The sequence below is a fragment of the Musca vetustissima genome, unplaced genomic scaffold (assembly GCF_032173495.1).
Source record: "Musca vetustissima isolate MV318-11 ecotype Yass unplaced genomic scaffold, APGP_CSIRO_Mvet_v1 utg704, whole genome shotgun sequence".
NCBI lineage: Eukaryota > Metazoa > Arthropoda > Insecta > Diptera > Muscidae > Musca > Musca vetustissima.
In genome coordinates, this window is record NW_026876336.1 from 599,351 (window position 1) to 612,514 (window position 13,164).

General features: G+C 31.6%; 3 protein-coding genes across 3 annotated transcripts in view; 2 read left to right on the forward strand and 1 right to left on the reverse strand.

Annotated features, from left to right (window-relative positions):
• The window catches only part of LOC133338860 (protein ROP), a 324,624-nt gene that overhangs the window by 109,552 nt on the left and 201,908 nt on the right, over positions 1-13,164 (forward strand). The gene's annotated exons all lie outside the window — the stretch shown is intronic.
• LOC133338925 (putative gustatory receptor 39b) lies at positions 7,287-8,114 on the forward strand. The gene has a single exon (XM_061547053.1). It carries the CDS (start codon positions 7,320-7,322, stop codon positions 8,112-8,114), a length of 795 nt encoding a protein of 264 aa, XP_061403037.1. The 5' UTR covers positions 7,287-7,319.
• On the reverse strand, positions 9,635-11,824 carry LOC133338926 (putative gustatory receptor 2a). Its single transcript, XM_061547054.1, has 5 exons — positions 11,451-11,824; positions 10,743-11,391; positions 10,607-10,675; positions 9,775-9,864; positions 9,635-9,709 (listed from the first exon to the last, which is right to left on the reverse strand). Exons 1-5 carry the CDS (start codon positions 11,822-11,824, stop codon positions 9,635-9,637), a joined length of 1,257 nt encoding a protein of 418 aa, XP_061403038.1.

The following is a 13,164-nucleotide window of genomic DNA, read 5'->3' on the forward strand; positions in this document are numbered from 1 at the left end:
CATTAAATTTTGTATATTTTTTTTCTCCGAAATATGTCAATAATTTTTTGTTGTAATAAAATAAAAGATTTTTTTTTTTTTGAAAATTTAGTTTTCAATGTGTACCAGTTTATTTTCAGTGAATTAATTAAAACTATTTTAATATTGGAATCAAAGAAGGCCTAAAGAGGTTTCTTTTAAATCAGCCACGGCGTTTGTTGATCTTCAAATCAATTTAAATAATAAATAATCTTGAAATTAATTTTATTAAATTTTAAAATACGATAGAGATCTTAGAAATTCCAGTCAAGGGCTTTTCAAAAATAGAAATTTAGTTGCAAACTTTTCCTTATGTCTTCTTCGAGTCCAGTAAATTTTAAAATTGTTTTTTTTTTTATATAAAATCAATATTTCATTTATCATATTTTTTAAACTTTTTTTACACTCAATAACACTTCCTTTCCAAATAATAAATAATAACAAAATATTGAGAAAAAAAACTATTTAAAAAAATACAAAAAATATGAACAAAAAAATATATTTATATGAATTCGTAAAATTGAAAATAAAAATATTACAAAAAATGTTATACAAAAATAAATATTAAAATTATACACAGAAAAATAAAACATATTGAAATAACAAATTATTGGATTGTATTACAAACAAAGAAATCTATTACAAAAACAAATAAAATAAATAAATACATATTTGATTTAGAAGTAACAAAAAAATAAATATATTAAAAGCAAATTGAATTATTTTGAAAGGTATTATAAAGGATAAGTATAGTAAAAAGGTATTAATTAGATATTACTTGATTTAGAAGTAACAAAATATTAAAAACAAATTGAATTATTTTAAAAGTTTTGATAAAGGATAAGTATAATTAAGAGATATTTATTAGGACTACATAAAAAAATAAAAGTCTAAAATATAGATACAATATTTATTGAAGATGTAACAAGTTAAAAAAAATATTTGATAAGCGAAAAAAATGTATAAATTGTAAAACTAAAAATAGGATTTTTTCGGAATTTTCTCCCTATTTTATAATAGCTTTGATTTCTTTTTTGTAAACCATAAACAAGATGAGTATTTTTTATATCCTTTAATTATTATCAACTATTTTCTATATAGTTGAGTTCATTCCAACATTTGTGTTAGTATTCAAAATATCATCATCGGCTTTAAGTTCCTTTTCGGTAAACATAAATTGAATTAATATTACCAAATAGGTGACAATGGCAGCAACCATCTAAAAAAACAATGAAAACATTTTGAATAGACAATTAACTCTCTTCCTGGGCCCTTGAAAATTCTTAATTTATAAACTTTTTAAAAAATTTACTCACACTTCCCAATAGACCCAAATTGAGTTCAAAAAACTCCTTGGCCGTCACAATAAAACGTTGATGCAATGTTTGTACTGAAAATTCACTAACCAAATCGTTGTAACGTTTATTGCCCAAGGGTTGTTTGACCAGTTTCGATATTAAACAGCCAATGTAACGGCTCTGAAAAAAATGGAAAACAAATATTAAAACTAATGGAAATCCAAAATAACAATTTCAATTTTTAGTAAATCCCAAGAAGGCCTATAAAAAATGTCCAATTCAAACTCTTACCTCATAACTAGCCGTATCACATATCCAACATAACATAGTCAACAGAATAAAAGCCAACAATGCAAAACAGCCATTCTGAAACAGGGTATAATAATTGTAGGCCTGTGTAATCAAGGCTAATAAAACCCAATAACAATTGCAGACAAATTCCACAAACGAAACTGCAGTAATGGCCAGCAGAGACCAACCATAGCCCTCATTTATGATTTGAAACAAAGCATAGGTTTCACTGTAACACTTTTTCAACAATTCCACTTGTTTTTCGTCCACCTCATCTTGACGATGGCCCAGGACATTAATAAATTTTACATTTCCCCTCTCATGCCAGGCATTTGTTGCCATACCACCGAAAAATATCTTCTTAATGTTACGTTCTCCCATTTCGTCAATGTTCTGACGCATAACACGTATATAATAGTTTACATGGATCAACAGCAACATTATTTCCCAAGTTTTAAACTGCAAAGCCAGTGAACTTGGCAAAGAATATTTGTAGAGGCTCCCGGCCGCCGATGCAGTCATCAAAGTTGTCGAAATAATAAAACCATGACCCAGCACAATCAAACAACTGAATCCAAGGGCAAATGTTAGAATTTTGTGAACAATTTCCTCGGTTTGGAAAGGTCTTTGTATCACCTCACGCAGGGTATCACTAATAGATAAACATTTGGCATACATTGGAAGGCGTATCTTTCGTGCAGACCAGGAATTCAGGAGCACCACAATATGACCAGATATGTGTGTCACAAACAAAATGACACTCACAAAGCCATTCAAACCATCTTCATCCTCCATTATACGATGTGTAATGACCCGATACGTGATACCCACAATGGAAGCCAGGGCACAAACGATATAGAACATATAGATTTTATGATTTTTGGTAAATGGTGTCAAGGCGAATAGCCATAAAATGACATAGGAGCCCACAATGACAATTCTATATCCCAAATGTTTGGGGATTCCATGCAGCTGAGCGTGACCGACGTTAATCATAGTGGTGATTCGGGATTGAAAAGCTAACTGATTTTGAATGCACTTGGAAAGAAGGTTTAAAAGCGATTTTGTGGAAAAAAATTATGCTAAGTCATGATTATTGAAAGCTTTTTGTCATCCATCAAACTTTAATCGTCAAAAAGTAATTATCCGTTTTTTATTAAGGGATTTTGGCAGAGGGGCCACCAAAAATAAATCGTTTTATTGGAGAACATTTTATTTTAGTTTAGGGGAGATTTTTTGTCCTGATTCTTACATTTTTGGCTCTAGAGGTGTTTAGCAATATTACAGATAAGATTATTCTGGGTTAATACATGCAACTTTTGTAAGCAACTCTGCTGAGTTCTTAGAAGTGAGAGGTATAAAAAGTGACAAGGGGGAGAAATTTAAAAGAGAATCGTAGAGAGCAGCAGCAGAGTTGCTTAAAAAAGTTGCATGTATAAACTCAGACTTAAGGGGAACATATTTGGAGAAAATATTAGCCCTCCATGGCTATTATTTACAAAATATATTTTATTGTCCATTTTGAGTATTTTGAGAATTTTTTACATTTTTTTTAAATGTCACAAAATCAACAATAATACTTCATTTTAGAATAGTGACATCAATGGAAAAAATATTCTATATAAAATTTCACAATATGTCTTTGAACAAGAGAAGTCGGTAGTTAGTATACATATATCCTAAATTTCGATTTAAATCTACTTATTTTATTTATAAAATGTATTTATAACGATATTTTGGGGTTATGTTTGATCGTTTCACATTTGGGTCAATATCTCTAAAAATACGACGTTTTTGAGGGCAGTTACCAAAGAGGAAAATGTTCTACATCGAATTTTAACAGGAGTCCTCTCACATAATAAAACTCTAGCCACAATATATAAAGGTGAAATATCAGTTAATATAGGGTATATTGGGGTTTTTTTTGGGTATTTATTTACATTTTTGAAGTGACACAAAATCACCAACAATTCTTCATTTTAGAAAGGTGGCATCAATGGAGAAAATATTCTATATACAATTTTACTATTAGTCTCGGAACAAAAAAATCCGTAGATAGTATACATATGTCCTGAATTTCGATTCAAATTTACGTACTTTATTTATAAAATGTATTTATAGTCATATTTTGGGGTTATGTTTGGTCCGTTTACTTTTGAGTCAATATCACCCACAAAATGTCATCATTGGGGTGAGTTATTCTACATCGATTTTTAATAGAAGTCTCCACACAAAGTAAATCTGTAGCTCAAATGTTGCTACCAATTTCAGTTTTTATGCTTGATATACTTTAGGGCATTTTTGGGGGTAATCTTTTGGAATTAGTCAAAATCACCACCAAAACGTTATTTTAGAGAGGTGGCACAAATGAGGAATATATTCTACATATAATTTCACTATAGGTCTCCGAAGAAAGGAAGTTTCTATAATAGCAAGAGGTAAAATATGAATATAAAACATACGACTTAATAAAAAATTTGTATTTATAGATTTTTTGGGGTTATGTTTGGTCTTTTCAATTTTGGACCAATATCTTTAATTAAACTTGGTTATAGAGAGGTATTATAGAAGAGGAAAATATTCTTTATCGAATTTCAGTATAAGTCCTGATATAAAGTAAGTTTGTAGCTATAATAAATATTAGTAAATTTGGATATCAATTTGGGCATTACGACTGATATAAGAATCAATGTTCGAGAATTTTTTATTATCTCTTATGGGATTTTTTTTAATAAATTTATATTTGCTTTTGTTAATTATTTATATTCCAAAACAAATCTACTTACATTTTCATAACTTAAATCCGTAAAATAGAATAAAACAATAACCAAAGTGGACAACGATATCGATGTGGCTCCATTGAAAACATATTTATGAAACGACTGTTGTTTATACACCGCCGTAAAGGACCAATAACAATTGCAGACAATATCAAAAAACGAGGTCATAAACAAATACAACATGGACCAGCCGAAGGCATCATTCAGGGCTTTATACATTTCCCAAATACGTAAATAGATTAAACGTCTACCATTTAATTGTACATATTCCTCATCCTTATAGGGTTGCCATATTTCGAAGGTATACGATGGCGATTTATTTTTCGTACATTTCTCCAAGGATCTTTTAAATATTTCCACATATCCATTCAGTTTTATTACAATGGCTATTAACTGAATGTAGCGCACCCTAAGGCTTACGATGGTGGGAAGGGCATACCAAAATACCGGTTGTATTTTTGAAATGGTATTTATCCACAACTTAAAACCCACACATGTCATTTCAATAATAAATATTGTCATTAAGCCCTTGGACATTTTCCGATAGTGTGGTGCCATTGCATTTGCATCTTGTTGCCAATTTTGTTGTATTATGTATTCGATTTCGTTTTCCAATTTTTTCATTTTCTTTTCAAAATCTCCCTTAAACATCGACTCGAGGATAATGATAATATTTGTAATGCCATTGAAGACAAACGATGCTGTACCCACAAGGCCACCAACCGAAGTATCGCCACCGCTCATTCGCAAATAGAACATTAAGAACACGGTGGAACTTAACCAAAAGAGAAGACCAATTCGCAGCAGAAATGTTAGCCATCGAAAAGGACGCTTCAAAGGACTTAAGCCGCAGAGGATTATAGCCACTAATAAAATGGTGCGCACAATAATTACGAAGGTATTCATTTCGGTTTGAAGTTGGATTGAAACTGAAATTAGATTCTTTTTTGATATAATAATGAAAAGGGAAGTTCTGGAATCTGTTCAAATGGCCATCCATCATTTTTGTGACCGACATTTAATGGCAAGTGTTTCAAGGATGTTTTTCAATCACTTTCTTAAAACACTTGCCTGTAGAATAATTCCGATACTTATTTTGTATGAATTGCAGGAATCCAAAAGAGTTTTTATGTTACTAAAATACTGGAAGGAGAAGGTGGCGGGAAATTACATTCAATACTAGGAGGGGAAAAAGGAATTAAAGTTGTTGGAGATTTTTTTATGTGGACGAAAGGGCTTGGAATAAATTTGGCTTAAAAGTAGAAACCTGGTTAAAAAAATTCTCTCTCCTTTACAAGAGACCCCCAGCTATTGTATGTATAATATTTATTGTAGAAAAAAACTCGCCACCTATATGCAGGCTAATTGACTGTTGCCTCTCACACATCCTTTACGTTGCATCAATGAGTTATTGAAATCCATTTATTGCGAAAAATGCCATCAATTTTTGTTATCCTTAATGACATCTTGTGGTGCAAATTATAGATGATATTAGGGGAAGTTTTTTGTACTCTATATGTCGAAATACACAAATTGTAAAATATGTTTTGTTCATAATTCTCAAGAAGGGGAACAGGAGACTGAATACAAGATTTATAGCAGATTGAATATGTTGGGCGCCAACGGTAGAAATACGTAATATATGAAACCTAGAAGATGATAAAGGCCTTTTTCTCATTTCAAAAGGATATTTATTCTAACAAAATCCATTCAGAAGATGTAGGAAACTTGAAAATGCTAATTCCTATCAGAAAAAAATGTTTTCCGCATGAGTGACAAGCAATAACAGGATTTTTTGTTCAGAAGTTCTTTCAGGAAACATAAAACATAACGAGAAATATTCAATAATATATGGCACTGATGTCATTGGTTTGATAATGGCAGATTTTTTCTGGAAAATTTGTTTCCACGTAAGTGACTAGAAATAACCCGATTTCTGTTTAGAATTTCTTTCGGGAAATTGAAAAGTCTCCATCTACAATTTGAAATATAACGTGAAATGTTCAATAAAAGATGGCGCCGATGTCATTTGTTTGATAATGACGGAATCCTTTTATCTCATTTCAAAAGGATATTTAATCTAAAAACTTCTTTCAGAAGATATATAAAACTTGAAAATGCCAATTGCTATTCGCAATTCATTAACTTATCTACAATTTGGTATATAACGTGAAATCTTCAATAATAGATGTCGCTGCTCATTTGTCGCTCATTTGTTTCATAATCACGGATTTTTGCTAGAAAAATATTTGTCCGGATGAGTGACAAGAAAAACCTGGATGTCTGTTTATAAGTTCTTTCAGGAAATTGAAAAATCTCCATCTACAATTTGAAATATAACGTGAAATAATCAATAATAGGTGGCGCTGATGTCGTTTTTTTCATAATGACGATTTTTTGCAGAAGAAATATTTTTCGGCATGAGTGACATAAAATAAACGTATTTTTGTTTAGAAGTTCCTTAGCGAAATTGGAAAATCTCCATTTACAATTTAAAATACAACGTGAAAGTCATTTGTTTCATAATAACGCATTTTTTCTAGACGTGCTTAAACATGAAACCGGATGTTAGTTTAGAATTTCTTTTAGGAAATTGGAAAAATCTTCCCAAATACAACGAAATATTCAATACTAGATGGCGCTGATGAAATTAATTTGGTTATGAAGGATTTTTGTTAGGTTATGTTACAAAGATTGACTCATAACCTCAAATAACATCCAAAAAAGTGTAGCTCAACATTTTCTACTTCACAGTGTACGAATTAGGAAATATCTTGGCTCCTTTTAGTAATTCTTAAAACCCGACCTCAGCATGGACAACGATTTGAAATTTGTGCTAAATTGTTGTACAATTTTTGGTATTTATATACCACAAGTGAAATGTGATAGCCGCCGTTGGAATATTGGCTGTACCATTTACACCATCTTCTTGATGATTATACTCTGTTCGATTTGTGTCTTGGGTGTATTTATGTCTCCACTGGAGAATGACTATATAATTTCCTGGTTTGTTTCGGCATTTGTTTTTGTATCGCAAATTTTCAGCCACCTGGTTATGATGTGGGAATGTTTGGCCAAACAAAAGGAACACACGGAATTTTTAAGGTTGCTAAATGAAATTGAGGTAACCTTCAAATTAAAATTACGAGCAGATATTGGCCTCTACGCGATGACAGAAAAATTGAGAAAAATTCTAATTACCCTGGCTGCAGTATCTGTAATTGGTTTGATAATCTTTGGTATACACAATTCCTTTATGAATGATCAGGGCTACTTTTGGTGGGCCCTATTTGCCATTTTGGCAATGCGCATGCGTTTCTTGCAGTTGCAAATGTATGTGGAGTTGTTAAATCATTATTTGTGCTCATTGAATCGGAAGCTACAGCAAGTGGTGTGTTTGAAGACGCAGGAAGAATCTCAGCTGCTGGATGTGAATTATAAACAGCTGCAAACTTTGGAATATTTAAATCACATCAAGGAATTGTATTCGAGTATTTATGAAGCATTTCATTGTCTGAATGAGTTTGGTCAGGCATCAATGTTCGCTGTGACAGCTTCGTATTTTTTGGATTGTACCTGTCACATCTATTGGTGTCTATTGGCATTGGATAAACTTTTTCCCGCGGGAAGTATTGTGTTGTCGATAAGTACGATAATACCGTTGTCCTTGAATTCCTATAAATTTTGTTATACATGTCAGCTGGTGAAGCAGGAGGTAAGTCTATAATACGGCATTTACATTAGAACTTTTTACCGGGTTAACCTATTTTATGAGGATTTATTTGGCATATATTCAAGGGAATTGAAAATTTAAACCCACTGGTTTAACCAAATCCGGTTAAATGTAAACGACCTTTAATATTTTTTTTACATATCGGATTGTATAAATCCTCAGTATGACAGTATAGTGACACCTCTACAGAGTTGCATTTTTCTTACGTCTATTTTTATTGTTGAATGAGACTTTTGCTAAAACTTTGTTTAAAACATTTTAGCGAAACTTTTTATCTCTACAAAAAAAGGGATTTCTTTTTTTCCATAAAGTAACTATTTATAATATGTTTTTAAAAATTTGTTTCCTTAAATATTTTCAGTGCCGTCGTACTGCCTTATTGGTCACCCGTCTAAATATTTCCGATGGTAATGGTAGCAGTTTGGAGTTGCAGCGAAACTATAAAAGTTTGGTGCATGATTTCTCATTGCAGCTACTGCATCAAAGGATTGTGGTTACCGGAAAACGTTTCTTTAATTTTGATCTACAGTGTATATTTGGCGTAAGTATTTTCAATTAATCATTACAATTAGAATTTCGTTTTAAGAACCTTAAAAAATTATACATCCTCTTTGGACATTTTTTTCGCTCGATATATTTGGCAAAGTAAAAATCATGGCACAATAAATAGGTTGTCCATTTAGCGCAGCTGATTACTCGATTAACTGTCAAAGTGGGTAATTTCTACTTGATTTCGATGTGCAATGTTGCCAACCATGTGAAATATTATAAGTAAAATTTTGACAGATAGTGGAGATAAAAAACAAAGGTTTTTATTTTGATACATCACCTTATTTCAACATGGTAAAAATAAAAAAACTGATCGGATTTTTTGAGAATTGCCAACTAGTTTTCAGTTCCCGTATGAATTGCCAATCAATGTCTAAGCCACAGCAAATTTTACATTTCCCTCTATTACTAGTTTTATTATTACTATTAAAAATTGTAAATGAACATTAATTTTTATAGAAATATTTATTAATAAATTTATTAATAACAGAATATTATTATATTTATACGTAATATAGATATTAATAATACTTAAATTTTTGTTCTTCTTCTTTCTAGATTTGTGTTTTGATTGTCACCCATTTAATAATTCTCATCCAGTTTACAAAAAGTGACAATAGCATCGTTAATGTAAATCAAACTGAGATTCAAGCGACAAATTGGTGATTTTATTGAACTCGAACAAAAAGAATTTTGGCGGATTTTCCTGGAAATACTTAAAAAAGAGCAACAAAATCTGGGTTTATGATATTGAAAAAAATAAATAAATAAAATAGATGTTTATATTTTAAATCGTATCTAATTCCGGTGTTTTTATGGTTGGGATTTGATACCGAATAATCGCCTGAGTTTATGAGAAGGAAGGCATTTAAAACCCCCGTGTTATTTACTGTCCCCAAATGCACCACTTTTCTTTAATGCAATTTTCTCTGCTTGGCATCCGACTTCTTAGTGTGATTTCGCCTTTATATACCATCTATCTCCTCGTTCAAATGGAATTGTATGAGTATAATAAGGTAGGTGGTGGTAGCTCCAACAATCTGTAGAAAAAAATATTTAAAAAAATTAATTTACATATTTATGATTGGCTACTTTTCATTTTTACCGTATACAGTAGCCCACAATCGATGGTGAAAAATCCCGCCGCAGTAATTTTGATCTTTTGATGTAGCAGTTGCAAAGAAAATTGTTGGATCTGAAATGAAGAAAATCAATCAATATTTATTGAACTTAAATAAAAAAATATTTTATATAAGTGAGTGCATTTGAATTCGGAGAACATGTGCTGAGCAGAATTTCATTAGGCAGTTCGGAATGTTCTTAGCCTAGCACAAAAAGCGCGGTATAAACAGTAAAAAAATAATAGACCCAATTTTGTTGATATACTAGTGCTCTTTTAAGCACAATTGTAGAAGAAAAGTTTTGAATTCATTTCATATCCCTTTTAAAGACCAATTTCACCAATATCTTGATATTATAAGCGATTTCAACTGGAAATGTTTGGTACACCACAGCGTATAAGTGTTGTCACAACGTATACGCCATGAGTTCCATTATGGATGTAATTAAAATTTAATTTGCCTAGTTTACAAGGATATAACATTCTTGGTCCATAAATATTTGAAATCTTCACAATTTAAAAAAAGTTTGGTTGTTTTGTGGATTCCCAAAATGTGGCCGAAATTTTCTCTATAATTAATTTTAGAGGGCTATTATCAATGAACAAAATTTTCTACACAAAATAAAAAATATGAGTTTTCGAACAAAATAATTCTCTATATATAAATATATGAGAGAAAATATAATTGAAATCTATAAGGAGTCTATTGCCTCCCCTATAGATCATCTATAACTCATAGTCTTTATATTTTAGAAAGTATGTATCTCAGGAGGTCCCTAAAAACCTCTTTAGATTAATTTCTTCAACATCTACTTACCACCGAATTATGATTATCATTAAACGTATCAATGTGTATGCGATGCAAACCCAAAGCCATGCTGGTTGTCTGAAATATTTTTGCAATACAAAAATTATTTAAATTATCCTTAAAAAATTCAAAATATCCCACTTACACTCCCCATAGTCCTGTCGCACAATATCGCCAAGACCAAAACATTCAGCAGATGCGGTATAGACCAAACAGTACTTCCAGCAATTTGCAAAAAATCTTTAGTTGTTGAGGCGAAATTTTTAAAATTTATAAAAATCCAATAACAATTCGATGTGATGGAAATAAAATCATTGCCCAAATTAATTAACATTGAAATGCCAAAATATTGGTTATATAATTCGGTTAACACAAATAGACGATTATATAAATCACGTATTATGAGTAGCCTTTTCATATCGGCATTTTCCATTTCTTGGCGTTTTTGTAAAGATAATTCGAAAATATTAGGGTTTGATTGGGTGGCGCCCAACTTAATTGGCTCCAAAGATTTAGTGAAAACTTCCTTCTCCGCTTTGGTAGGTTCATGTAAATTGATCTCATTTATAACCTGGGTAAGTGCATTCAGCCTCCGTTGTATTAACCGAATTGCGGTAAACATTTGAAAATAACGCAAGCCACAAATTATCAAAGGCATCACATAGAATATCCAATATGTGGGGAAATTTTCATTGTCATTTGCCACCACATGGGCGATTAATATGAAAATCTCGCAAATGATATAAATGGATAACATTAAGGCACCACGTTGTACGGTATTGGAATGGAATATACTGAAAAAAGTGAAATAATTATTTTACAACTCCTTATTTTTTATATTGACCCCACTCACCCATTATGCATATCCCTGTTCAAAGATTTCTCAAAGATGTGATCGATTTCCATTAGCTGCTCATAGAATTTCTTTTGATCCTCACGGCGCATTAGGGCCTCAGCAATGGACACAATATGAGCCACTCGAATACCAACCAGCTGTATAAAATCCACTGTCTTGCCAATATCATTTGAATTAATGGTGGATAGGGCATTTTTTCCAAATAGCCCATAGAAGAGTAGAATTGTGGATATAGCCAATATGGTCATGCCATAAATTTCCAATGCACGACTACGTTCAAAGTTGCCCGTTTTGCGATTTAAAGCCCATGGTGCTAAATTGGTAATTTGATAGATTAATTGAAATATCGCCACAGTTTCCATAATTTCCATTTTGGTAGTTCGATTTCTAAGGCTGGCTGAAGATAAACTATTTTTTGTTATTTTTTGGCAAAGCCAATTTGTCTGGCTGAAGTAAAATAAAATCTATTTGCTTTGCAAACGACTCTTATCTTCCCTGCTTGCCAGAATCAATTATCCAGATAATTATTAAATAAACGAATTAGGGAGAGCAATTCGTGGCAATTGGGGAGAATTTGCAAATAAGGGAGATAACACGTAGAATCAGAAAAAAAACAAAACTTATGTAGATATTTAACTGGTAGCCGTAGATATTTGGCTGCATGGACAACCACAGACTGAATGCGAAGCTTATTGGCTACTGAGAAAATAAAGAGAAAAGTATCCATAAATTAATATTTCAATCAACAATCCATCCATCATGAGCAGCAGCACCATTTGCCATTGTCATGTTCCATTAGCCACAATGTCAAGTTCAATTCGTTTTGCGGCTTAATGGATCAATTTTATTTTTTCACCGTGCTGTTGAGTTATAAAAATAGAAATGCTATGGTGGTTACTTCTTGAGGGGCATAACGGGATAATAGTAGCACCAAAATTATGATAGTTTTGATGATTTATGCTTGGCTAATTGATATTTGTCTATTTTGGCAAATTAAATCAAAGATTTATTGCTTTTACCGCAAAAAATATGTACATAAATATGCAATAAACTTTGCCGCCATATACGAATTTGTTTCTGGGATATTGAATAGGTGTGTAAGTACCCATTCTGTGCCGAAATATGTCTGAAAAAAGCCATGGATTTTTTATTCCCCTTGATAGAAAAAAAAACAATCATTTGGTTCACCACTGCGTGTTAGTGTTGTCACAACGTATACGCCACGTGTTCTTTGATGGATTTAATTAAAGTTTAAAGTTTTTCATATGTAAATAAGTGTCAGACGGTGTTGCCAGATGTATACCCTCAGCCTATAGTTTGCGGAGGTCTACGGAATTACACACAGGTTTAATTATTCCTTATATAAGGTATATATTTTGTCAAGAGTTCACCATCTGTGGAGAGGAACCGAAAGAGTTTGGCATATAGACCCGATTTTCGGATTTAATATATCTAAAAAAGACATAGGCTGTTTATTTCTTCTCTTTAGTAATAAGTAATCTTTTGGTCCACCACTGCGTATTAGTGTTGTCACAGCGTATACTCCACAAGTTTCATTATGGATTAATTTAAAGTTTAGAAATCTGTAAATAAACAAGTAAAAAAGTTAGCTAGTCGGGAACACCGACAGATAGAATTACACTCAGGTGTTATTATTCGTTATATAAAGTATATGTGTTTTTTTAAAGAGTTGACCATCTGCGAAGAGATA

Coding starts and splice junctions, on each gene's coding strand:
- LOC133338925 (XM_061547053.1), top strand. CDS start 7,320: ATGATTATACTCTGTTCGATTTGTGTCTTGGGTGTATTTATGTCTCCA.
- LOC133338926 (XM_061547054.1), bottom strand. CDS start 11,824: ATGGAAATTATGGAAACTGTGGCGATATTTCAATTAATCTATCAAATT. Junction 11,392..11,450: donor AACAGGGATATGCATAATGG/GTGAGTGGGGTC, acceptor CACTTTTTTCAG/TATATTCCATTCCAATACCG. Junction 9,865..10,606: donor ATGATAATCATAATTCGGTG/GTAAGTAGATGT, acceptor TCTTCATTTCAG/ATCCAACAATTTTCTTTGCA.